General features: G+C 34.8%; 1 protein-coding gene across 3 annotated transcripts in view; it reads left to right on the forward strand.

Annotated features, from left to right (window-relative positions):
* The window catches only part of Ctnna2 (catenin alpha 2), a 1,104,669-nt gene that overhangs the window by 1,046,748 nt on the left and 32,813 nt on the right, over window positions 1-25,108 (forward strand). For all 3 annotated transcript variants that reach the window (XM_069989104.1, XM_069989103.1, XM_069989105.1), the window contains 3 exons: window positions 6,188-6,369; window positions 12,770-12,875; window positions 18,443-18,577. In XM_069989104.1, the coding sequence (XP_069845205.1) occupies window positions 6,188-6,369; window positions 12,770-12,875; window positions 18,443-18,577 (423 nt within the window). The remainder of the gene's footprint in view (window positions 1-6,187; window positions 6,370-12,769; window positions 12,876-18,442; window positions 18,578-25,108) is intronic.

The following is a 25,108-nucleotide window of genomic DNA, read 5'->3' on the forward strand; positions in this document are numbered from 1 at the left end:
CAAACAGGAAATATTAGCAGGGCACTCATGGTTTAAGTCCAGAATCTTAGATACTCAGGAGGCTAGGATCTGAGGATTGTGGTCTGAAGCCAGCTCAGGCAGGAAATTCCTTGAGACATTTCAGGATTGAGTCCCAGTATACTTTTTCCCCCCAAGCATCCTTCGATAATAGATAGAAGCAAATTAAGATTGTTCATCTTTACATCAATCATTTCCTCACACTATTGTCTTTTTTGAAAGTTTTTTTTGAGCATGAAAATAAACATGGTCCAAGATAAGAGCAAAATCCGGTTATCATCTAGTACTTGTCTGTGAGGTCCATCATGTATTTTCCATGATTAACTTGCAGCAGACAGCTTTACATATTGAGTCAGCTTACTTTAGCCTGTAATTACATGATGACAAAATCAGAGACATAGAATTATGGCTGTTAAGTTGGAAATAGAGGGTGCACTGAGTGGCCAAGATGATAGAGGGTCAAACTTTTGACTAGCAAAATGTGACAAGCTTGTCAAAATTATGAATAAGACAGATTTTATCTTTGATAGAGCTATTAGCTTTTCTCAGAAGAGAGTCCCTGTTCATGGACTTATTTTGTAGTCTCATGCAGAGAAATCCATCCATCCTGAAAATGGAAATTAATCTAAAAGGTGATAATAGGAGACAAGTTTTTAGTATTCTCTTCCACCGTTGCTCTCAAATTCTAGAATTAGAACATTTTCTATTTCCTTTATATGCTCCTGTATATTGCTTATCGACATTTTAAGGGAGACTCAGAGAAAGAATGGGAGTATGAATGAATGTTGTGGTAGAAATATAATAATAAACACATGGAGGTCATCTCATCCTCTGATCTTAGACATGATATGTTTATTTTCCTTTTTTGTTTTGAATATTTTATTCAAATAGTTGTACAAAGGAATTGCCATTCACCAAAATTCACTAAAACAGTTTATGAATATAGTGCATCTTGATCAGGGTAACCTCTTTCAATATTCTCACCTACCCCTTCCAATATTTATCTTATTTTTAAGTTATATGTTGATTTTTTGCCACATAACATAGTAGATCATGTGTACAATGCATTTTGATCTGTGCCATCACTCAAACCTCTTCACCCCTCACTTCAACCCAATTCTGATTGTACAGTTCTCAATCCTGGGGTATATGCAATAAATTCTTGCCTGCCTTCTCCTCTTTTCCCCTTCCATACTTCTATCCCTTCTCCCATTGGACTACATGGAGAGCACAAATAATATAATTCTCTAAAAAGACTAAATTAAAGCTCAACCAAGTACGTACTAGGCATGATACCTATGACCTATTTCTTTGCAGGGTGACATAGTTAAAATTAGTCAGTGAATTTTTCCTTAGCAACAGAATATATTACACAGAATCTTGTAGACTTGGTCTTTAATTATGAATTTGGCAAAGATGTGTGACTTCAGGGGAACTTTCTTAACCTTTCCATGTCTTATCTCTTTGTGGTTACAAGGGTGGCACATAGCTTTTTACATTACAATGACATTAGGAGAAGTGCATTATAAAAAACATATCACAGGATTTGTCATATAGCTGTGCAATGATTTTTGTGTTTGTGATAAGGATAATGCTGTTGCTCCTAACTTAGGGTGGTAATTCATTAGGAGACTTGCCAAAAAATTTAACCTTATAAATCTGGATAATTCAGGCAATCATGGGAATTTTAAATTGAATTAATAGAAAAATTACCTCAATTTTCTAACTCATTACAGAGTCTGAGTTTGGTAAAAGTCAAAAGGCCTGACTCTTTGAAAACTTAGCTTTGTTATTCTACTTTAAAAAGTGAGTAGCAATGACATATTGAATTTTAGTCTCCTTTCATAATTATTTATCAATATTTTTTAGTGGAGGCCTTGACGTTAAACTCTTGATCTATACATGTAAGTTTGGTGGCCCATATGCTTCAATAGTGAACATTGGGAAAACATGTGCTTTTGCAGACTTAGGTTGAAGATGCATTTGAGATTAACTTGAATGCTTTCTGGGATTTTTTTTTTTTTGGTAGTTTTACACTTTGGAGGAAAGATGGGGACCTGAAGTGAAGGGTAGGAATCTTTATAGATAAAAATGTCTGCAGTTTTGACTCTAGAACAGCTGGATAAACCATCAGGAGAGCTGGGCTGGGCTGAAGCAAATAGAACAGAAACTCTGAATGCCCACAAATCACCTCACAAAGACAGTGAAGCTGATTTGTCCTTTTGGCCTTTAGCCTTGACAAGAATTCTCACTTTCCCATAGTTTCAAGGAATGAACAACTTCATGTCATGTATTTTATATGAAATTTAATTTTAATGTAGACAGTCTTTATTTTCTCTCTAGCTAGAATGGCTTTAATGTGTTAACATTTCAAACTGCTGAGTTACATTGATAAGACCTAATTAAAACTCACGTGTTGAATTTTAATTTGATTAACTTGCAAATTTGCAGTTTGCGATCTACTGTTTATAGATAACCTTTTTTTAAATTCCAGTTTCAGAAAAGGTCAATTATGAATTTTTAAAAGCCAAGAGCATTTAAAAATATTTAGGAAAAGAGTTCAGCTTATTGATAGCTACATAAGCTGAAGTAAATGTAATGACATTTGCTCCCAAGTCACACCCCATTAAGTGCTTTATGCGGGTCAAGAACCCTAGAACCAAAATAACATCTTCCTTTCAAAATCCATTTTGGAGGGGCTATTACTTCAGAATCGTGTCCTTAGAAAATGTTTGTCAGTCTGGCAACTTCTCTTGAATTATGTTGATTCAGTGAGTGAAATAATGTTTAAGCAGTCAATCAAAAGGTATTTACTGAGCTTCTTTTGTGAGCAGGATGTGAATATATCTGTCTTAAAGAAATATATCAAGAGCTCAGGGTCAGGCACATTAATAGAAATCAATAAGAGAATAAAGCAAGGAAGTTAATATTCAAGTGATGAATTGTACAATGAAAATTCAAGTATCATTGTTGACAGAAAAATGTATACCTTTGAATGCACAAATTAAATCTTTGGACGACAATGAAAGATACATTTTTTCTATCCTGGACACTGAATATGTTCAGACTTTACAAGTCTGGAATCTACTGTTCAATATATATATATATATATATTTCAATATTCAATATATATTTCTTTTTATAGAGACACACAAAGTAAATGTATTTTGTAGTAGTGGTTTAAGACCCATGCTATCTAAAAAAAAATCTGATTAGTTCTTTTGTATGATAAGGCTTTATAAATGTAAGAGAGCATTGGGACATCAGGCAAGGATACTTTGAAGAAAAAAATGCACATTTTTGATAGACTATCAAAATGTGACAGGATGTCTACCTTTAATTAATATAGTATCACAAATGTGTTTATGTCAGACTCTTGCATCATATGCCCTTCTTTTTATTTTATTTTATTTTATTTGTGAACATATTGTACAGAGGGGCATATGCCCTTCTTAAGTTCATAAAAGTACTTCAACATAAATTTTGATGTGTAGAATTTTAAATATTTTAATTATAGTATTTAAAACAGTCTGGCTTTTAAATTATGTATTATAATTTTATACACATATATAAACCCATATTCTATGAAGTCAGACTTAGGTATGCATTAAAGTTAGCAGACATGTCAATCTTCTAGCAAAAAGATGCAACACCTGGGCAGCCAGTAGTCCAAGAACACATTTCTGTGAATCAGACAAAGATGCCCCCTTTTCTCAGCATATGAAGCCTCAATTCAAGGATGTAGAGCATGGTGGGCAATGCTTGTGCTTTTAGACTCACTCCTTTGCCCTACTGGGCTGGAAATCCTGTGCAGAGGGTCCTGTGTGATATATGGCCATTTATAGTAGTGTTATTGTTCATAATGGTCAAAAATGGTATTTGCTTAGGTTTGAGTTCATTTCTACAGCTTGTAAATTACATGGTCAGGAATTTAATTCGTTTCCTTAGGTCCAGATATCCTCATTATTAAAATAGGAATAATAGGCGTACTAGAATGATTGAGTAGATTTATTTGACGTACATAAACATCAATATAGTATTGGTATCCATGTATGTATTCAAGCAATTATGCCTGTCTTCTATTTGTAGATAGCTACAGAGACTCTGGAATCATGTCTTCCTTTGTCAGTAACTAAATAATATGCTAAGGATAGATGGGGAAAAATCTTAACAGCAGAAATAATGGTAAAATAATGCAATAATAATATCATGTGGGTTATCATCAATTTATTTTTGTGGGCAAAACCTAGTTTACTTTCTACCTACCATTTCTGGGTATCATTACTTATTATTCTATATTATGTAAGAAACTAAGGATAGCCATCAGGTCTTGACCCAAGTAATCGGTAGAGCCCGTTTCTCTGTAATTTCATGTCCATCGATATTTCTTTTAGACCCTAGATTTTTTTTCCTCTAATCAATTCACTCACATTAGGTCAAGATTTATGACTTACATGGAATAACCCCTAAGTCATGCTTTTCTGGTCTCCTGTAAAATCCATGCATCCCAGAACCAGAGGAAATGCAGAAGTAATCTCCCTAGGCTCCTGTTTGGGAGAATGTAGTGAGGTGAAATGTTACACATTTCACTTAGAATCTGCTGCACAAATGGTGTTTAGCAAATACAGTCAACTCTCATTATTGTTGGTAGTTATGGTCTATAACGTAACTATGAATTCCTAATGAGTGGATTTTTTAATCATTGCTCCCAAAGGACAGACAGAGTAAGGCTCCTAAGGCTTGTAATTAACCATTTTCTTCATCCTATCAATATATAGCCAAATTTAATGGGTGTTTTCAGGTATACATTTTATATTTTTGATTCATTAACACTGAACTCAAGGCCAGTATCACTAATGAGTGTTTAAACAAAGCTGTCTAGCAGACATTGTCTCTCCATGAAGCACATCACAGCTTTCTGGTGCTCAGGGACACTAGACCTTTCAATACTAAGCTTGGGTACCATTTTCAAACAGCACAATGTCCAACTAAAAAACACTAAATAGATCACAAAGAGGACAATTGTTCACATTACGGGCTGGAAAATGAAGAGAATTGCCTTGTTCATCCTCATCTAGATTTATTTATGTCAAATAACTCATTTTTTCTTGCGGCTGCTTTTTCCATTATTTGCAAGTAACTGCAAAAATATTTCAAGTATTGATCTTCGGGTTTACAAATATAATGTAGTATTGGCAAAATCTGCAAAGGAAGAGTCTACAAATTATGATAAGGAAGGATATTCTTTCATTTCTTCATTTCCTTACTTAGCAGCTATGGGGAAGAAATCTTTGCTTCCCAATTCTGTACAAGTTGAGCATTCCCAATGTGAAAATCCAAAAATCTGAAATGCTGTGAAACTTGAAACATTTCAAGCACTAAAATACAATGCTCAAAAAATTTTCAAATTTTGGAGTAGTTTATGTTGACGCTGCTCAATAAAGTCTGTATTAGCATTCTCAAACTCCTCTGCCAAATTCCCAAATCTGAAACATATCTGGCCTTAATATTTTGGTTAAGAGAAAACTAACCTGTACTTTTCTCCTGTTGTAACCCTGCTGCAGGAAGCTATGGGTAGCCATGATTTTAACCTACAAGGTGATGGAGGACAGAAGAGAAGAATGGCATGGGATGCCCTAAGGACCCCAATTGTTTGGCATCTCTGTGGATGCTTTCATTTGCAATCCTGAAACCCATCCTACTCTATTTGGATGCTCATATATTGTTTAAAATTCCTTTCCTCAGCATCAGAAGGCCTTTCTTTTTTCTTTTTTGACTTTTCTCAACATATTTCAGTGTTGAAAGAGGTACATTCTTTCATCTGGTAAAAGTTTTCTGAGACCAAATATAAAAATTGTCACGAATAGAGTCTTTTGAAAAAAAATATGTGTCATCAAAGAGACAGAGGAGTTCTGTTACTGTCAGTGCATATGTACTTTTGGATCTTTCTATCTTTTATGTATGGAAGTGGGGACAGGGAATTGGGGGACCCAACAGGCCTGTATTCTTGGTTCCCTGTGATGTAGAGGAAATACATTTCACAATGGATAATCATCTCCTCAACCGTTTCCAGGTCTGATTCTGCCATCCACAGGATACAGAGTCCACATACATTCTGTACTACCTTTGTCACTATTACTAATATGTTTTCTCCCTGTAAATCACACAGGCCATCATGGCTCAATTGCCACAGGAAGAGAAAGCAAAAATAGCAGAGCAGGTGGAGATATTCCACCAAGAGAAAAGCAAGCTGGATGCTGAGGTAGCCAAGTGGGATGACAGCGGTAATGATATCATCGTTCTGGCCAAGCAGATGTGTATGATCATGATGGAAATGACAGACTTCACAAGGTGAGGCGCAGAGGAAGGGAGATGAAGAGTTTGTCATTAAACCTAGATCTATAACAGCAAAAGCCTCCTGAAACCGTAAAATGCTACCTCAAAGCTAGGTGGTGGTGTTGGAAATTTATATGCATAAATCAAAACCATGGGCTGGACTTCTGGTAGATAGGTTTGTTTAGATAACGATAACACTCATTTGTATTGGTATTAATTATCCTAAGGCAGTCATAAAATCACGCCCCTAAGGAATGGCTGACTCATCTCTCATCTGTGCTATTTTGGAAGGTGTTTAAATATTATTCTGAAGATAAAGTAAATTATCAATGTCCCTTTGGGGGAAAAAGGGTGTGTATGCCTGTATGTATGTATTACAATAAGTTGCCATACTATCTCATCACCTCACATTAATTTCAGCATGTAGTTAACCTTTATAAGGAATCAGATACAAGAACTTCAGATTCCAGGGAAAGTGAAAATCATGTATGTGGTATTGTCTTTAGTTGTGAGCAGTGCTTTTGATAATTACAGAGACAAGTAAAAATTTTGTCAGGAGTCTTTTCTGCATCAGAGATCACTGCTATGTCTACCATCGCCTTTTGCTTGCTTTTGTAAAGGTAGGGTACAAGTCTCTGTCCTTCTAATCACATGGAATAAACTTAAGGGAGACCAAAATTCAATTCATTTTGAGTCAGAATATCAGGTGATTGGGGACAAGTCTCTTATTGTCTTTCTAGTTGCGAAATGATGAGATCACATTTGTCTTATTAAGTCCAAAGTTTTTACATCCATAGAAGTAATACAAGTATTAATTATATTGTCAAACCAAAGTCAACTTTTGTTTTATGGCATTGTTAAAAATACACACAAAGATGTTTTAATGATTCAGCATACTTGCTATTAAAACTATGTAAGATGGAAGTAATGTCAACGCATCACACATCACATGGGTAACAGTTTTTAATAGTTGTTGAATGTAATAAGAGGACAGGGTTGATTGTAGGTTGTAATTAAATTTGGAACATCTCTGAGTCATCCTCTTTTAACCTTTGCCTCTGACCAATATGTACTAATAACACTGCTTAGCTTTTTTTCCCCAAAATATTTTAAAATTGTTTTTGACTTCAGTAAAATGAGTTCAGTGTTGTAAGGGTGACCTTCAAGACTTTTAAATGTCATCATATTCATTAGAAGTTCAAATCTGTACATTGAGTTAGTGTTCTTCATCTACACAAATATATTTCACAAAAGTAACATTAGGAAAAATGTCTTAAGCCATCATTTATGTCTGAATTTCATACAAGTCAGACTCATGGCAGCTTTAGTCATTGTTTCCCAAGGCCTATAATGACTTAATTTGCTTGCTTTCAACATTTTATTGGTATCTTATCTGATGGATATTATGCAATCCATTAATAACATCACTGGAACAAATAATCTCATTAGTCTAAAGTGAATAATGGATCTAGCCATGTTGCTACGCTTGATGGGGAGAACATTTTATAATTCTCCAGTTTATATTTAACTGTGAATAATGCAGAGAAATATCTTTGAGTGGATCATGTTAGGGGATTTTAAGTTAAGACAGACTTTTTATTAATCAAAGGTGTAATTTTTAAAAAGGCTGGGTCCTGTTGCAACAATGAGAAGTACAAAATGTCATGTCAAAACCAGCTTTACAATGTCGGTGTGGGGGGGGGGTATAATTGGGTGGGGGGAGGGGGGTAAAATTGGGTGGGGGGAGGGGGGAGGCGGGGAAGGGAAGTAAAGGGTAAACAAAGGAGGAGGCTGCAATGCTTGGTAAGAAATGTATGCATTATCCTGCCCATGTAATTGTAGCCCCCCTGTACAGTATGTTCTCAAATAAAATAAAATACAATTAAAAAAAAAAAAAGAATAGTGAAAAAAAAATAAATAAATAAAAAGGCTGGGTCAATTCCCTAGAGATTTTAAATAATAATTTCTACCATTTTAAATAATGGAATGTCCAGAATGTTGCCGATTATCATTTTCCCCACAGTATTAGTCTTTTTGTGCTTCTTCATGAGTACAGGAGAGGAATAGGGTAATAAAATAAGAAGCAGAAGAGGCTGTACATGCAGGTACAACAGAAAATAGAGGCAAGCTCCTCTTCCTTCTGTATAACCTGGCCTTTGCAAGAAGCAGCTGACCAGGGCCTTTCCTTTGTGGCCTGTCACCTAAGTTCACTCCACATGGTTTCGTATGTTATTATTACTGCCCTTGTGTTTTGCACTTCAGGGTGAAAAACTTCATCCTAAGCACTCCCATGAACTATTTTTTTTTCTCTTTAAAAGAAAGGATATGGCTGATTAGCAATTAAAGGTTGGCTACTCTTCTCGATTTGTATTTTTAAAGGCAATGCGGGTACAAAATGTGCTCTTGCATTTATTATCTTGTTGTTTTATTCTTAGCGCTGGCTAATTCATTAATTTGATTCAGTAATCTCGATGATATCCACTCTATTATTATTAGAATAGGAGAGGTTCTGCCTCATTATTCATGTAATAACTTCTTCATGGAGTAGAAAACTGATTATGCCTCATGTCTTTTTTTCCTGCTTTGTTCTTGACACTCATCTCATGGGCAATATCAGTTGCAGTACCATGACTGGGTGAATGTTTTCTGTTCATATCATTTTTGAGAAATACTGTGTTCTGGTTCTATGTCCCAATAACAAGAAAGGAAGATAGCAATTGCTCAGATTTCAATCATGAGCAACAAGCAAAACTGTCTTTTAAAAATCAACCTTAAGGTTTGAACTTACATGAAAAAAAATTTCTAGAACAGTTAAAGTCCTGCTATGATTCCCAGACCTCCCAAAACTTTCCAGATACATTCAATTACTTTATTTTGCATCTTCCTACTGTGTTAACGGATGGGAGAAATTTCGTAAAGCAGATTGTATGATCTGAAAACAGCTTCATGTGGTCCAATGTATTTGCAAATACCCTCCTTATATTATTTCCTTATTGAAGATTTCCCTTTGATGTTAAACAGAGAGAGATGTAGAAAACAAACCATTTAAACTTAAGTTAATTCAGAATTTATATTCTGAGGCTGGGTAACTCAGAATGTTGGTTGCTTTTGTTTGTTGTTTGCTTTTTGATGAGCTGTGATTTATCGATTGCCTTCTTTCTAGGAAAATACATGATTTTGTTTCTTTTGGTTAGGTACAGTACAGTATTCTTTCTTACAAATTTACTTTATTCAGGTTCTCAAGTTATATACATTTTGAGGAAAGGAGTTTTTTGATGCTTTGAGTTTTCTGCTTCCTAAGGTGATTTCAAACCATACTTATTTTAGTTTTGAATATTTGTTCTCATATATATTCTGACTCAATTTTAGGATTGATTAATTTTCTTACTCATTAATCTCTTCTTTTAATTTTGTTTCTTCCTATTCTAAATTTTAACTTAGATAATTTTTTTTCTTTTGTCACTATTTCTTTTGTCACATATATGGAATTAGGAATTTTTTTCTGAGCATATTACTTTCACTGTTCTTTAAGAGAGAACCATATTTAGCAAAAAGTATACTAAGTTGTTATTTAGCATGCAAAGTTCCTGTCTCATTTCTCTGCCTGTATGTAAAATCCCTCTAGTATGTCACATAAGTTTCTTCTGAGCGTTTTAGTCCTCAACTATGAGAAAATATTTGGTTTTGTAAATTTTTGTGGTTAATTTCCTAAGCTATTTTGACCTCACCCCTACACATTTAGCTTTGTACTCCCAAGAATTTGAATTGAGTGTAAATACGAATTTTGAAGTTAAGACTTTTTGTTTATATCACAAGTTTTAGCAAGTCCAGGATTTGTAGTTTTCAGTGGAATACAAAGAATATGCTTCTTTTCAGTCTAACTACAGGACCATGGGCCTGAGACTCAAGGAAGTACACAGTCTACATAAATGTCCTTTACTGACTTTGCACATTGTGAGAATCAGTTATTGAAAGTTTTCATGTAAAGATAATGAGGAAGCATTTTCTTAGATCCTTTGAAAGTCTTCAAATAACACATATTTCTTTTTTTTTTTTTTTTTGGGTCCGGTTGTGGGGCCTGAACTCTGGGCCTGGGCGCTGTCCCTCAGCTCTTCAGCTCAAGGCTAGCGCTTTACCACTTGAGCCACAGCACCACTTCTGGCTTTTTTCTTTTTGCTTATGTGGTGCTGAGGGATCGAACCCAGGGCCTTGAGCATACAAGGCAAGCGCTCTACCACTGAGCCACCTTCCCAGCCCGTCAAATAACACATATTTCTTTAGCAATGAAAATTCAGAGTGCAGCTCTTATTAAAGACTAAGACAAAGGGAGAAAAAAGTGACATGTGTTATACCAGCAGGAAAAAAAAACAAAAACTACATGAGAAAATTTCTAAGATTTGAAAGTTAGATGAATACACACTATGAGCATTAATACATTCTGCATCCACTCTTGCTTTAGAAAAAAACAAAAAAATGAACCTAAGTATGGGAGTAACTCATGGAAAAGAGGAGGATGAACAGAGAGGGTGAAGGAAGTTGAATGTGGCCAAATGTGTGTCAGTGTGATAATAGAACAATGAAGCTTGTTAAGATTCCTTTGGGAAATGGGGGAAGGGAGAGATGAGGGAGTGTGAAGGAGGGGCTGAGTCTAAACAAGGTCTATTGTATGGATGAATATATGGGCATATCAAAATGAGATCTCCTTGTACAACTTAACTGATGCTAACAAAAATGCAAAACAAAAATGACCAAAAGAAGGAAACTTAGAGAAAATGACAATTGTCAGAGAACAGGAGCCAGATTATTACAGGATCTTTAACTCATCCTTGCTACATAAAATTTATATGTCTATTCTCTGTTCATATTTTAAAATCGTAATGGAAGAGTTAAGATTGAGAATCTCCCTAAATGTGTGTTTAAACATTTATATAAACCTAATATATGTTCGTTTTGCTCCTAATGCAGAAAAATACCAGAAGGAGAATGAAGGAGAAAACAGAAAAAAACGTTTTATTTGAATTTTAAGCCTTCCATTTAGTAAAATTTTATTATGTAACAATGGTGATCATTGTGCAGCACCATGTGGTCTAAACAAGTCGCTTCTGAGGACATTTTCTCTCCATTTCATTCGTCACATTTCTAACTATAGGAGTTCAATCCTTAGACTTAAAAAAATATGCACTGATTTTTAGATGCACATAAGGATGGAGACCAGGAAAAGTAACAATGCTAAAAAAAAGAATAAACATATTTAGCCTATTCCTTATTTACCTCTTAAAAAGAGGGAATGAAGTTATAGCACATTACAATTTGTTTAAAGGTTTATGACAGAGCATAATTTCCTTTGCCTTTGTAATCACTATTTTATTTTATTTTATTTTATTTATTTATTTTTTTTTTTTGTCGGTCATGGGGTTTGAACTCTGGGCCTGGGCGCTGTCCCTCAGCTCTTCAGCTCAAGGCAAGCACTCTACTACTTGAGCTACAGCACCACTTCCAGTTTTCTGGTGGTTTATTGGAGATAGGAGTCTCATGGTCTTTCCTGCCCAGGCTGGCTTTGAACCGCAATCCTCAGATCTCAGCCTCCTGAGTAGCTAGGATTACAGGCGTGAGCCACCAGTGCCCGACTTGTAATCACTATTTTAATTTAAAGAATTTACTTGAATTGAAAGCCAGATGTGAAAATATTGAGGTGCTGGTCTGGCAGCATAAAGGCAGCTTCAGTTTCAATGTTTTAATTGTCCCTTCTTAAGTCAGTACCAGAAGAATAAAACACAAAAAATTTGCAATTTTAAAATTTCTGAAGTTCTAGTTAGGCATTCCTCAATTATATGAAGAGACTAACTTCTCAAAGCACCACAGTAGACTTAAAAATTCAATCATTCATATATGCTTGTCAGGCATGAGAGGCAATGCATGTTCCTTTATTTTGTCTTGACTCTGCTTAAATTTTAGAATGCATCACTTATTATCTGTCTAAATATACACAACAAGTTAAATGTTTTGAGCCATTAGTAAACTAAAAATGATACTTTCTTACTAGGGTTGTCATATAGATGAAATAGGGTCTATAACAGCACCAGGTTCATAGCAAACATTATGTACTAAATTTTCATTGCTCTTATGATGAGCATCATTTCAAATTGACTACTATATAAAAATAATAGAAATCTATAAGATGATAAAATGTGAACATGCATATTCAAATATAGGAAACTATTCCCATAGCGAAAAAAATAGATGATTGTCATGGAATTTGATGTATACCCCCCCCAAAAAAAAACACTGAAAATGTCACTGGCATAGCCAGTGCCATATATAATAGAAAACTAAAGTCTCAGACAAAAGATATTGTAGGCTTGTCCATTTTCTATCAGGAAGTAAATTTCTAACTATACTGTATATGTTATTTCAGAGGCAAAGGGCCATTGAAAAATACATCAGATGTCATTAATGCTGCTAAGAAGATTGCCGAAGCAGGTTCTAGAATGGACAAATTAGCCCGCGCTGTGGCTGATCAGGTAATGTAAGAGGAAGAGCTGGCACATGGTGAGAAGAATTACTAATCAGCCCTGGGGTTCTGTAATCAGTTTTATGTATCCAATAACTTGCCTCTGAAGAATGTATTTCAGACAATCACTAATGTTTTACAAACTGGCTTTTGCCTCTGCTGAGATGGCAAAGGTTGATTTGGCTCAGAAAGGCTCCTAAGGTTTATGACCAAATCTACTTAGAAAAGAAGAGCATTTGCTACGTAGGAGATGTCATCCATGAGTAGGCACAGATTCTCTAAGCCATGCTATTCAGAAGATCATTTATAACATATAATGTGGCATAAACAAAGAAATAGAACTGTTTTTATTGGACAATATCATTTTATAAGAAATCCCTACCTAAAACCCTTTTATTTGGTTTTATTTTCCCAAAACTTTTGACAAATAATCTTTAATGCTATGCTTTTTTCTGCCTGGTTCTCTCAGAGAAGTTTAGAAGACAACTTTGTTAACCAGCTACATGAAAAACTAGTTAGAAAAAGAATAACCTACCATGTGGGCAGGGAATTGGATTGTCAGAGGTTTATAGATATAATGGGTCACAATTAATTAGAAGACATGGAACCTACCATGACTAGAATGTGAACTAGGTGGTATCATGTGGAGAACAGGCAGAAAGATAAGAATAATAAGAAAAGCATAACAATAAGTATTGATTTTCTCTAATAGTCTTCATAATTCATAATCATTTATGCTCTACTATATATAGAATTAGTATGTATGATCAAGAACTTCTGGTTTCAGTTATATTTTTTACCCAGACTTATCGAGAATATTTGAGTTTATTTCCCCCTTTTTCATTTTATTTGGCTTGAAGTAGAACTCTAAAATCCTGCTGGAATTGTCTTGCTGCAATAAAGTACATTTCTTTGTATGAATATTTTAGGCAATAAATCTTTCCAGCTGACAAACAATTTATCCCTTTAAACAGACTTCCTGAAAACATTACAGGAAGGAATAGGAGAAACTCTAGGACTCCTTGGTACAGGCTAAAATTTTCTTAATAGAGACCCAGAAGCACAACCAATCAAAGAAAGATTGGACAAATGGGATTGCATGAAACTGCAGAGCTTCTGCAAGGCAAAGAACATAGCTAGCAAGATCAATAGAAAGCCCATGGACTGGGAGAAAATCTTCACTAGCCATACAACAGACAAGGGTCTCATATCTAAAATATACTTAGAACTCAAAAACCTAATCCCCCCAACAACAAATCCTCAAAAAAACAACTGCCCAATTAATAAATGGGTTAAAGACTTAAAGAGAGACTTCTCTGAAGAGGAAATAAGAATGTCCAACAGACACATGAAGAAATGCTCAACTTCTCTAGCCATAAAAGAAATGTAAATCCTGACAACATTGAGATTCCACCCACCCCAGTTAGAACAGCTATAATCAAGAAATCTAGTAACAACAGATGCTGGAGGGGATTTGGCCAGAAGGGAACCCTACTGCATTGCTGGTGGGAGTGTAAAGTTGTTCAACCACTTTTGAAAGCAGTATGGAGGTTCCTCAAAAGACTCCACCATAGAGCTCCCTTATGACCCAGAATCCCACTTTTGGGCATTTACCCAAACAATCACAGACAAAGACAAAGCTATCAAGTCAAAGCTATCAGCACAACCATCTTTATCACAGCATTATTTACCATAGCTAAGTGTGGAACCAATCCAGATGCCCGTCAGTAGATGAATGGATCAAGAAAATGTGGTATATACATTCAATGGAATTCTGTGCTTCTGTCAGAAAGAATGACATTGCCACATTTGTTAGGAAATGGAAAGACTTGGAAAAAATTATAGTAAGTGAAGTAAGCCAGACACAAAGAAACATAGGTCCCATGATTTCCCTTTTTTGCAAAGACTAGTACATGTCTAGGACAAGTAGAGAAGGTCAAAGGCTATGTACAAATGACTACATGAGATAATGTTAAGCAAAATGTACCCCAAGACAGGGACACAAGTGGTTTTTTCTTTCTTCCTAGTGTTTTTTATTAAATATAATTTTTATTGTAAAAATACTATACAGAGGAGTTACAGTTACATGAGCAAGGTAATGAATACATTTCTTATCAAGCATTGTTACCTCCTCCTTTGTTTTTCCCCTACCATCACTTCCCTCACACCTCTATAACTACACTCCCCCTCCCCACTTCTCCCCTCTCCCTGCCTAAATTGTAAAGTTCTTTTATCAATTTAGTGTCTTGTTACATCTCATTGTTACTATGGGTCAACCTGTATCCCTATGTAAGAATTTTGTTTTTTCCCTTCCCCTCCCCAAGCTAGAGAATTGTATATACAAGATACAGGGCACCGACATCAACACAGTGAAATGTACTTACATTGCACAATGTGATTCTTTTGTTTCTTTTCTATGTTCTTCCCCCACAGTCTAACTCCTATTTTCACTGGATTTGATGCCAGTGTCCTGCATCTTGTATATACATTTTTGTAATTTGAGGAGGGAAAAGAATATAGCAGAATGCTTACATTGGGATGCAGGTTGACCCATTGCGATGACAAGATGTCCAGGACATTATGTTGAAAATGAACTTTACAGGGCTGGGAAGTTGGCTCAGTGGTAGAGCACTTGCCTTGCATGCCTGAAGCCCTAGGTTCAATTCCTCAGCACCACAAAAGCAAAAAGAAAAAAGCCAGAAGTGGTGCTGTGGCTCAAGTGATAGAGCGCTAGCCTTGAACTGTAGAGCTGAGGGACAGCGCTCAGGCCCAGAGTTCAGGCCCCATGACCGGACCCCCCCCCCCAAAAAAAAGAAAATGAACTTTACAATGCCAGGGTGGAGGGGGAGGGAAGTGATGGTGGGGGAAAACAAAGGAGGAGGTAACAATACTTGTTAGGAAATGTACTCATTACCCTACTCATGTAACTGTAACCCCTCTGTACAACATTTTTACAATATATATATGTGTGTGTGTGTATATATATATATATATATATATATATATATATATATATATAAAACAGTTCAAAACAGTTTACAGTTTGAACTCTTTCAAACATTATATCAATATGAATCTGAAATATATCACATGTACCATTGCAATTTCTAATTTGGCGGTTGTATGTATGTCAGGCTTCACAGCATAAGTGGAGCTTCTTTCTCCAAAGTTGTATATATATTGCAGAAAGTTTATGCTAAAGAAAAGGAAGACAATGGATCTAATTGAAAATATGTAAGCAAACCAAAAACAAAAACACCACTATTCATAAAAAGAAGCCATTCTCTTGTTTGCAAATGTTGAGGAAAGTTCAAATATACAGAGTTATTAGAAACTGATGGTGAGTAGACTTCTTAGGAAGGGCTTCTTCCAGGGAGTGAAAATTCACTGGATGTCCAAAGGCTTTTCTTGATACCTTGACTCTGAATGACTGAAACTGTCTCTGTGTGATCTTGTTTATGTTCTTACATTTTTGGATCTTTCTGGTGAACATTGCAACATGAAGTATTGCCAAGATTTCTTTTAATACATGGTAAATGCAGCACCTACATAGAAAAAATATACACAGACACAGACACACAGACACAGACACAGACACACACAGACATACACAGACACACACACACACAGACACACACACACACACACACACACACACACACACACACACACACACACACACACACACACACACACACACACACACACACACACCAGTCCCAGAGGATTCCAGATTTATTTTGAGATTAAATGACAGAGCATTGAACTAATTTTTAAAGGAAATGAAGTTTAAACCTAACTTATTCTTAGTGTCATGAGCTATATGAAATGCCTTGCAGTTTTTGGTAAATTTGTCTCTGAATGGAGCATTTCTCTCTCAATTATTACAACTATTTCCGTGGTAGAGAGAATATTTTTCTTGGCCTTTAATGCTATTTTAAATATGTATTTTAACCACTTCAGTTTAAATAATAGAATAGAATGAGAATTACCAAAGAGGGGATTGGTTGCCTTTGTTTTGCTTGAAACTATTTTTATGAAGATTTGAGATATATATGCAATGTAAACTTTTTTACGGACTGCTTCATTTTTAATTACTGTTCCATTGAGATAGAACTCTCAATTTGCTGCAAGGTATTTGTGTTGAAAGCCTTGTCAGTCCTCTGGGGAGATATAATTTTAAAGTTAATTCTTTCTAGTATATGAGTCCCTGGAGTAGGATAAACATTACAATATTAAGTACTTGTAGAAAGCTAAAAACAGTGTCTCTGGGATTCTTTCTTGACAAATGTAATCATTGCAAAATATACTGCAATAGTGTTTTGTATAAAAGAAACTCCTTTATTGTTTATTCAATAATGGTTATGTTCAACCATTGGCTCTAATGTTCATATTTCTTTTCTTGAGCTTGAAAATTTGGTTTAATGTTTTCTACCTTTGTTTTGTGGTACTAGAGGCTGAAGCCAGTACCCACACATTGTAGGCAAGTACACTACCACTGAGCTGAAGTTTCAGTCACATGATTTCATTCTAAATAATGCATTCAAATTTTGGATATAGATACTTTTTCTGCTGTATTTCACCAAACATCTTGTGGTTAAATGTTCTTTTTAAGTGCCAAATTGAGCCAGACCAATTATATAGCATGGAAGAAGCTCAAACTAAACATTTGTTAGCAAAAGAAATATACTTCAATTACCTTGTAGACATTGGCATTAAGCCTCAGAAATGTTTCAAAGAGCCATGTATGTTGTCCATAGAAATATTGTATGTGTACTTAGTGGACATCTACCCACTGTAGTTACAGTGACAATGCAAACACTCCAGTGAAAGTGGACTCTGATGTGTCCATTGAAAGACTCTGTTGTTGGTCATATGAATTTATTTTAAATGGCTCAGGTTTATTGTGAAATCTCTGCTGCAATGATTGTGAAAGATTCTTTTATCTAAAGAAATGTATTATGTTTCAATTATGTTTTTCAATTATCATGTTTCAATTATGTTTTTATTAATAGAAAAATCCAGAAAGTGAGATCAACTTTTTAGTGAATGGGGTATTTCTCAGAAAATGAAGGGAAACAAAAAATGATATTTTACTCAGCTTATTGAATTTGAACACTCCCCTATACCATGGCAAAGAGATTACCACATATAAAGATGTACTTTTAGCATCACTTGCTTGACTTGTTATAAATTAGGTTTCCATGAAGTGAAGGCAATATGTTGGAAATGGTCTGTACAGCTCAGGGCAGTGGTTGGGGGGAAGGTAAAGAGGGAGAAAAATGAGGGAGGGGGTAACAAGTTAGACAAGAATCGTAATCACTACCTTACTTATGTAACTGTAACCTCTCTGTACATCCCCTTGACAATAAAATTTAAAAAAATAATAAAAGCAAGGTAAAGCGAATCAGTCTAAACTACTGCAAGTGGCCTTTCTCAAATGTGTTATGAAAATACTGAGTGAAAGGAGTATAATTAAAGTATATATCACTGAAATCTTTGCATCCTCCAGCTTTTATACAGCAAGTGCTAGAAACTGAAGAGTACTTACTAATTGAGATCACTTTTTTTTTATAGTGTCCTGATTCAGCATGTAAGCAGGATTTATTAGCCTACCTTCAGCGAATCGCCTTGTACTGCCATCAGCTCAATATCTGCAGCAAGGTGAAGGCAGAAGTGCAGAATCTGGGAGGAGAGCTCATTGTGTCAGGGGTAAGCTGGGATTTAGACTTCACAATGTAAAAGTTCCCACTGTTACACATCCAAAGCAAGCATTCTTGGCAACAGTACTGCTAAAACACAAAAGTTCAGTGATTCAAATGGAGTTTTTTTTTTAATGTTATCACCATTATTCCAGACCTTACAATAGCTCACAAAGAACAATTTGATTTTCCAATTACCCGGTGTTTATACTGGCCTTGTAAAATCTCCATTCTTCACAAGAAAACTAATTTCATAGTCTGGAAACTCATTGCCAAGCTGTGACTATTATAATTATTTGGGGCTTTTCTATATTTACTCATTGTGAGTCTACTTTTCTTTGTTAGTCCTGGTAATTTTCATTCTCTGTTCAGGAGCCAGCCTCTCTATGTGTGGATTGTGTTCACATGTTAGAGATGACAAAACCAGTAGGAATCCATTCATCAGGTTCCAATGCATACTAGGTTATCAGTAACCCTTGAAAGCCAGAAAATGTTTGAATTCAATACACGTTGATGTGCTGTTGCCAAAATCTCACATAGTTGTCAAACACTAACAATTATATATTCTTTTGCAAATCACACGAATGTTTCCTTCTCATAAAAATATAATTATCAAAACCATTTCCATCAAATGCATAGAAATAAGTAGTTCAATGAATATTCAGAAGAATCACGATTTCTTGGCAAGATTTCCAAATATATGTGTTGAGGTTCTTCACCTTGGCTTCTTCTCCTCCCTCAACCCCTTCCTCTCAAAACAAGGTGCCATTTATTGTAAATGATTTATTTGCAAGTTCAGACGCGTGACTCTTGTCACCTTTAGTTCTTTTCCCAGTCAAATGTGTTGCAGCCATTTTAAGTGTGGAGAGAGTATGAACATGACATTATTAATATGGTGAATCTTGAAATCAGATGAATCACAAAACTCATTCTTCCTGAAGCCATTTTTTCAATTTAAGCCTTTCGGTTAAAAAAATGTACAAAAAATATAAAACTCATGCTTGAGTTCAGAAATGCCTACTCCTATAGTGTTTAGCTTGCAGAAAACATAACTGGGAAAAGAATTGATCTGGCTTGCATTGAGATACCATCTGGAAAGCCCATTCCATGGAGCCCTACCTTAGCGCTCAATAAATTGGCTATTTTGTGCCTCTTCCCCAAGCACAATCACCTCTTTGCATTTCCAAAATGATCCTGCTTCAACATTCTTCCACAGCCAAGTGCAATCTGTCTTGCAATGTGTCCTTTCTCCTAAACTGGTTGTTATCAATATTCTCTCGCCAAGAAGTGCTCAACACATAATATCTCCCTTGCTTCTTTTCTTATCTTCAGCCTTGATGGTATAGTTTTTCCATACCATTCAGCTTTCATATCCATCTGTATATAGAACCTGTGGAACTGAGTGCTGTTTGTTCAGCTTGCCTTGTGTGCTTTCATTTGTTACTTTCCAAATCTTATTGTGTACATGGATGCGCAAAGCATCTTTGTGGATCTCAGACTCCACAATCTCATCTGGGTGATATTTTACTGGCAGAGCTGCTCTCCATCATTCTCTCAGTACCCATTATTCATATCCGCCTTCAGAGCTTCATTTCCATTGTCTTCTCCTCATGTAGATGTAGTCCAAACCATCACTGGCTTTTATCACTTGCACTGTTGGCATTTGTGGAGGTGTTTGACACTGAGAACACCATCAAGAAGCCTGTTTCCTTCTTTGAGTCTTAGTGGCAAAGTTCATAAATCCTTGCATGGAAGAAGGCTTCTTTTAGAGGAATGTTATACAACTTTATAATAATTCTGAGGCAAATGCATTGTGAAAATTTGCTATCATTTTGCTTAATTATGGGCCTGCTCTTGGGCTCCTCATGACTTTTTTTTTCCCCCAAGCTTGACTGCTGTGTAGTGCTACATCTGCATCTGTAGCTTGCTGTCTTTCCACTTCTGCTTTCATCTTACTCTTCATCTTCCTTCACTGATGGCCAAAGGAGACAAAAAAAAGTCAATGTGCTTACAGTGCAAAATAGCCACAAATGACTGCCTTGAAAGTTCTGAAAGAGTCAAGAATGTGAGACCCCATACACACACATTTCCATTGATTTTGCCAAGAAAATTGCCTCTATGCTTTGGACTCTAATTATTTTGCTGTCCATTGTGGCAAAGTTGCTATATTTTTCAGGAGAGGCCATTGTAGTCTCATGTGTAATCAAGAAAAAGAAAGATACCTGAGTCAGTTTCTTTTTTTCCCATGTGTTTATACCCATAAATACATATTATGGCTTCTTCTCTAAAATATATGGAAGCCACAAGGAAAGGTGTATTTGTCAGAAACCAGTCTCTATCAAAGTGATAAAAGATTTCAACAGGTTATTTTTACCTACCAAAAAACGTAAACTTGAATTTGAAACCAGAGAGGGCCATGTTTTTACAATCTTATGCTGGCTTGGTGGACATATGCTAAACAAATGAATATGAAGTAACCTGTCAGCATTCTTATGTTTTATATTAATAGTGTGTGTGTGTGTGTGTGTGTGTGTGTGTGCGCGCGTGCACACATGTGTGCAAATTGTGAAAGGCCTGCTATATCTGTTTTCTACTTTAGAAGTGGGTAAGAAAATTTCAACAGGTCATTGGAAAGAAAGGATACAAAAGTTTTTATGAGTGATGACAGGAAATGAAGAGAAATGAAGCAGTTCAGGATGTCTGTCTGTATATGCTATCTGAAAAGCACCACTATTCTTCTAGCTGTATTGATTTTAAAGTCACTGGCTTAAGCCATTTCCCACAGCATAAAGGCATTATCTACACTAAATTTCAAGGTCAAAGATACATTTGGAAGCCAATTATTCCAACTTGTTTATAATAGAATAATAGAACTGTTAGAAAATAGAAAAAAATGTACACAGGCAAATAATCTATAAACTGGTTTTATGTGTTTGAACAATTTAGTGTTTTAAATCTTAAGCTAGTTTACATTATATTTTGAACAAAGAATAGAGAAATGATGGAACAAGGAAACATGAGGAAAGAAGAAAAAAGGGAAGATAGGAATCAAAGAGAAGTTTAACAATAGTATATAAAAATAAGTAAATGTTATTAAATGCAACTGAATTAAATGGGAAAAAATTGAACCAATCTTTAAAAAAAATTAAATAGTATTCTGAGTATAAATACTTTATGATTTAACAATTACTTGCAGATTTAATTATGTTGTTTACTACTGTTGCTAGAATTTAGAGTATTTGATGAGCAATTTGTAAGTTAGAAAAAGATAACACCCATGGATCTGGAGAAATAAAAATCATCCATGACCTTTGATTTTTATTTACTCAAAGATTTATTCTTTGTATATTATTTTCAATGAGATTAGAAACATGTAGTGTTTTATTTTTATGCACACATACTAAACCTCAAACATCCTGCTAAGGCTAGTCCCCAAAACTCCTTTAATATATTAGGAGTGTGATTGTAATAATGAAGCCAGAACAACAGAGCCATAACCTTCATTAGAGAAGAATTTAATGTTCAGGTCAGAGATGGAGGAATTAGATTGAACTCTTGGCTGACAGCACATGAAAATGTATGAGTTTTAATAGATTAAATTTTTTTCCTCACATGAACAAAACAGATGAGGGATACTTGTTGTTGAATGGAATCCTAACCATTCCCAGTGGATTGAAAAACTTCCCCTAACAGAAACTTTTGTTTTTTTGCTATTTAAATGACTCCTTACCAAATTTGAATCTCTCTAAATTGGGCTTCATAGAAAAATATGACAAAGTGAACACATAAATGGGTGACACAGGTAGAATCTGAATCGGTAACGTGAAAGCTCAGAGAAGAACAATTCAGTTATAGGTCATTCTTATTGCTTATTTTACATCCTTAAAATTGGGCTCAATTAAAATGCAAAGAAATATGGGGACAGATGAATAAATGTTTAAAAGTACTGGAAATTAATTTTAAATCAGTCTTGATACTGGTATGTAATCAAAGGTATATATGCATATACACATACACAGCAGACATCTTTCATTTAATGTTTCGAGTTAACTACTCAATACATGATAGTCAAATGCTTTGTGTGTGTGATCTGATCTAATGCAATTTAGGGAAATGAAACTGTCGGATATATTTACAGAATGTGATGTATATGTATAGATGAGAATTACATTTTATTAGAACATTTCTATACTCCTTGAATACAAGTAAGTTCCTTTTGTATTTTACAATGCCAGTAATTTATAATATGAAATAGTCATTGAAATGAGCATTATATATAATTATGCAGACCTGCCCTTTCAACAGCCGTTTTCTTTTCAGAATATTAAGCCTAGCTTCTGATGTCTATAGCTAATTCTTGATTATTTCCACTGATCAAGGTGTAGCAGTATGGGAAAAGTATAAATTGCAACCTATTTCAGTTTAGGTTTAGAATATTATTTTGTGTTTCATTTGAATAAAAGAATATGTGTTCCAGAATTTGACAATGTTTCAAAAGAGTTTTATCTTGATCCTCCAGTGAGTAGGCTATTAGGTCTAAAGTACGCCATTAAGTATTCAGGTCTAAAGTACCTTTACATCTAAAAAGATAAAAGATGTAAATACATAAGAAAAATATCAGATTATAAATCTAGATGATGGGATAGTGGAGATACTCTGAGAAGATAATCTGATAATTATCAACAGACAACTTTCTGTTGTCACATGATTTAATATTTCTTTCCCAAACCTCCCTCTCCAAACTGTTATGAAAAAAAATTTAAGTACTTAAAATCTGATTTCTGCAGTATGTTGTCATATCAGTATGCATGGTCATTGTATAAACCCTCCAAAGGAAATAACCATTAAGTCATTTTCTAAGTGAAAATTCATTTCTTGCATTACAAAAATGACATTTAACCAATTCAAATCCATTATTTTTGGATGAAGTGTCAAGTTAAAAGAAATTTTAATAAGAAAAGTAAAAGTCTCTTAGAACAGTAAGCCTCATAGGAAGTTTGATGTCTGTGGCCTGTACCTATATAAGCTGTCCTTTTGAATTCAAACATCCTTTGAGCATGGTACATGATCTATAGTAATAGAAAGTGACTGTTGAGTCTCATAATCTATGATGGGGTGATCCTGAACTTAATCAATGTAATAAATCTGTATGTAATAAAACTAACTTATTCATTGAAAGAATGAGAGACCAGTGGGTTATCTTGCTGAATTTTTTTGTGCATAGAAAAAGATTTCCCAATGCTCCCATTCACAAATAAGAAAACAGATTGTCTGTGGCAAAGCTGGAACATGAAATTTAATTGAACCTGGGACTGATTGATATAACTTGGATCTACAGAATGGATTATTTGATTTGATTACTTGACCTTTCCAACCGTTGCTCTATTTTTGGTTTGAGGGCATTATTTCTGATATGTGTTATAGAGGGTTAGTGGTTTTAAAATAGAGTGTCATTACTTGTCATTCAATCAATGAACTTTCATTGCTTTGGTCTTATAAGATTTTCATATTTTGAGATCCTCTAATGAAAAGAGGGGAGGCAAATAATTAACACCTTAATTTATTATCAACCAATGCCTTAGATTTGGTATTCTGATATTTGACCATTAACAATACTTTGTGACAGCTGGGAGACTGTACACATAGTATACCTAGAAGGAAGGATGTTTATTTCTTGGGATATTGGTCAAACTAAGACAAAGCTATGGATTATAATGGATCCATATGAGATACATTTTTATTTTGAATACCTTTCTCTATATATAATGGTCTGATTTATTCTAAGATACTCATTATTTTAAATATGGAAAATAATATTTTTAAAAAACCTTTGAAATTGTTCAAAATAGTGCTTACAGAATTGTCTTAGAGACAACGCCTTCCTCCAATTTTGAACAAGTGTGAATATAAGAGAAACCTAGGCATACATTCTCCTTAACTTGAACCAAATGATTTTGAGAATCCAATGAATTAAGAAAATACATTTATTTATAAACTGCATCTTTTCAGCCATTTTTTAAAATGTATATACTGCACTTGTCATATTTAATCAAAAAATAGGGGTTTAATTTACTTATGTATTTATTTGGTGGTACTGGGATTTGAACTCAAGTCATGCAGACTTCTCTACGTGGGCTAGCTTTGAACCACAGTGCTCTGGGCCTCAATCTCTTGTGTAGCTAGGATTACAAGAATATAGGTGTAAGCTACTGTCACCTGTCTCAAAAATAGAAATGTTAATATAAATAAAGAGGATAAATACTAAGCCAAAGACTAGCTGGGCATTTCATTGTTGAATTTATTCATCTTTCTATTGCATGAAATAGTCAAGAATAAAGGAAATGGAAAGATCCTGTAACAGAACTAAAAAAGCTCTTTATTTTTCAGTAAAGATTTGATAAAATTTTGACAGAAACACTTTTTCAAAGGAAAGATAGATGTTTCTACAAGTCATGATTATAGTTGAAAGTTCTACAGGTACTTCTCATTTTGGGAGTAAAATCCTCTCAAATTATGAAGATTGTTAATATTACTGCTGCCT

This window comes from Dipodomys merriami, unplaced genomic scaffold (genome assembly GCF_024711535.1).
Source record: "Dipodomys merriami isolate MVZ:Mamm:240054 unplaced genomic scaffold, mDipMer1.0.p SCAF_37, whole genome shotgun sequence".
Classification (NCBI taxonomy): domain Eukaryota; kingdom Metazoa; phylum Chordata; class Mammalia; order Rodentia; family Heteromyidae; genus Dipodomys; species Dipodomys merriami.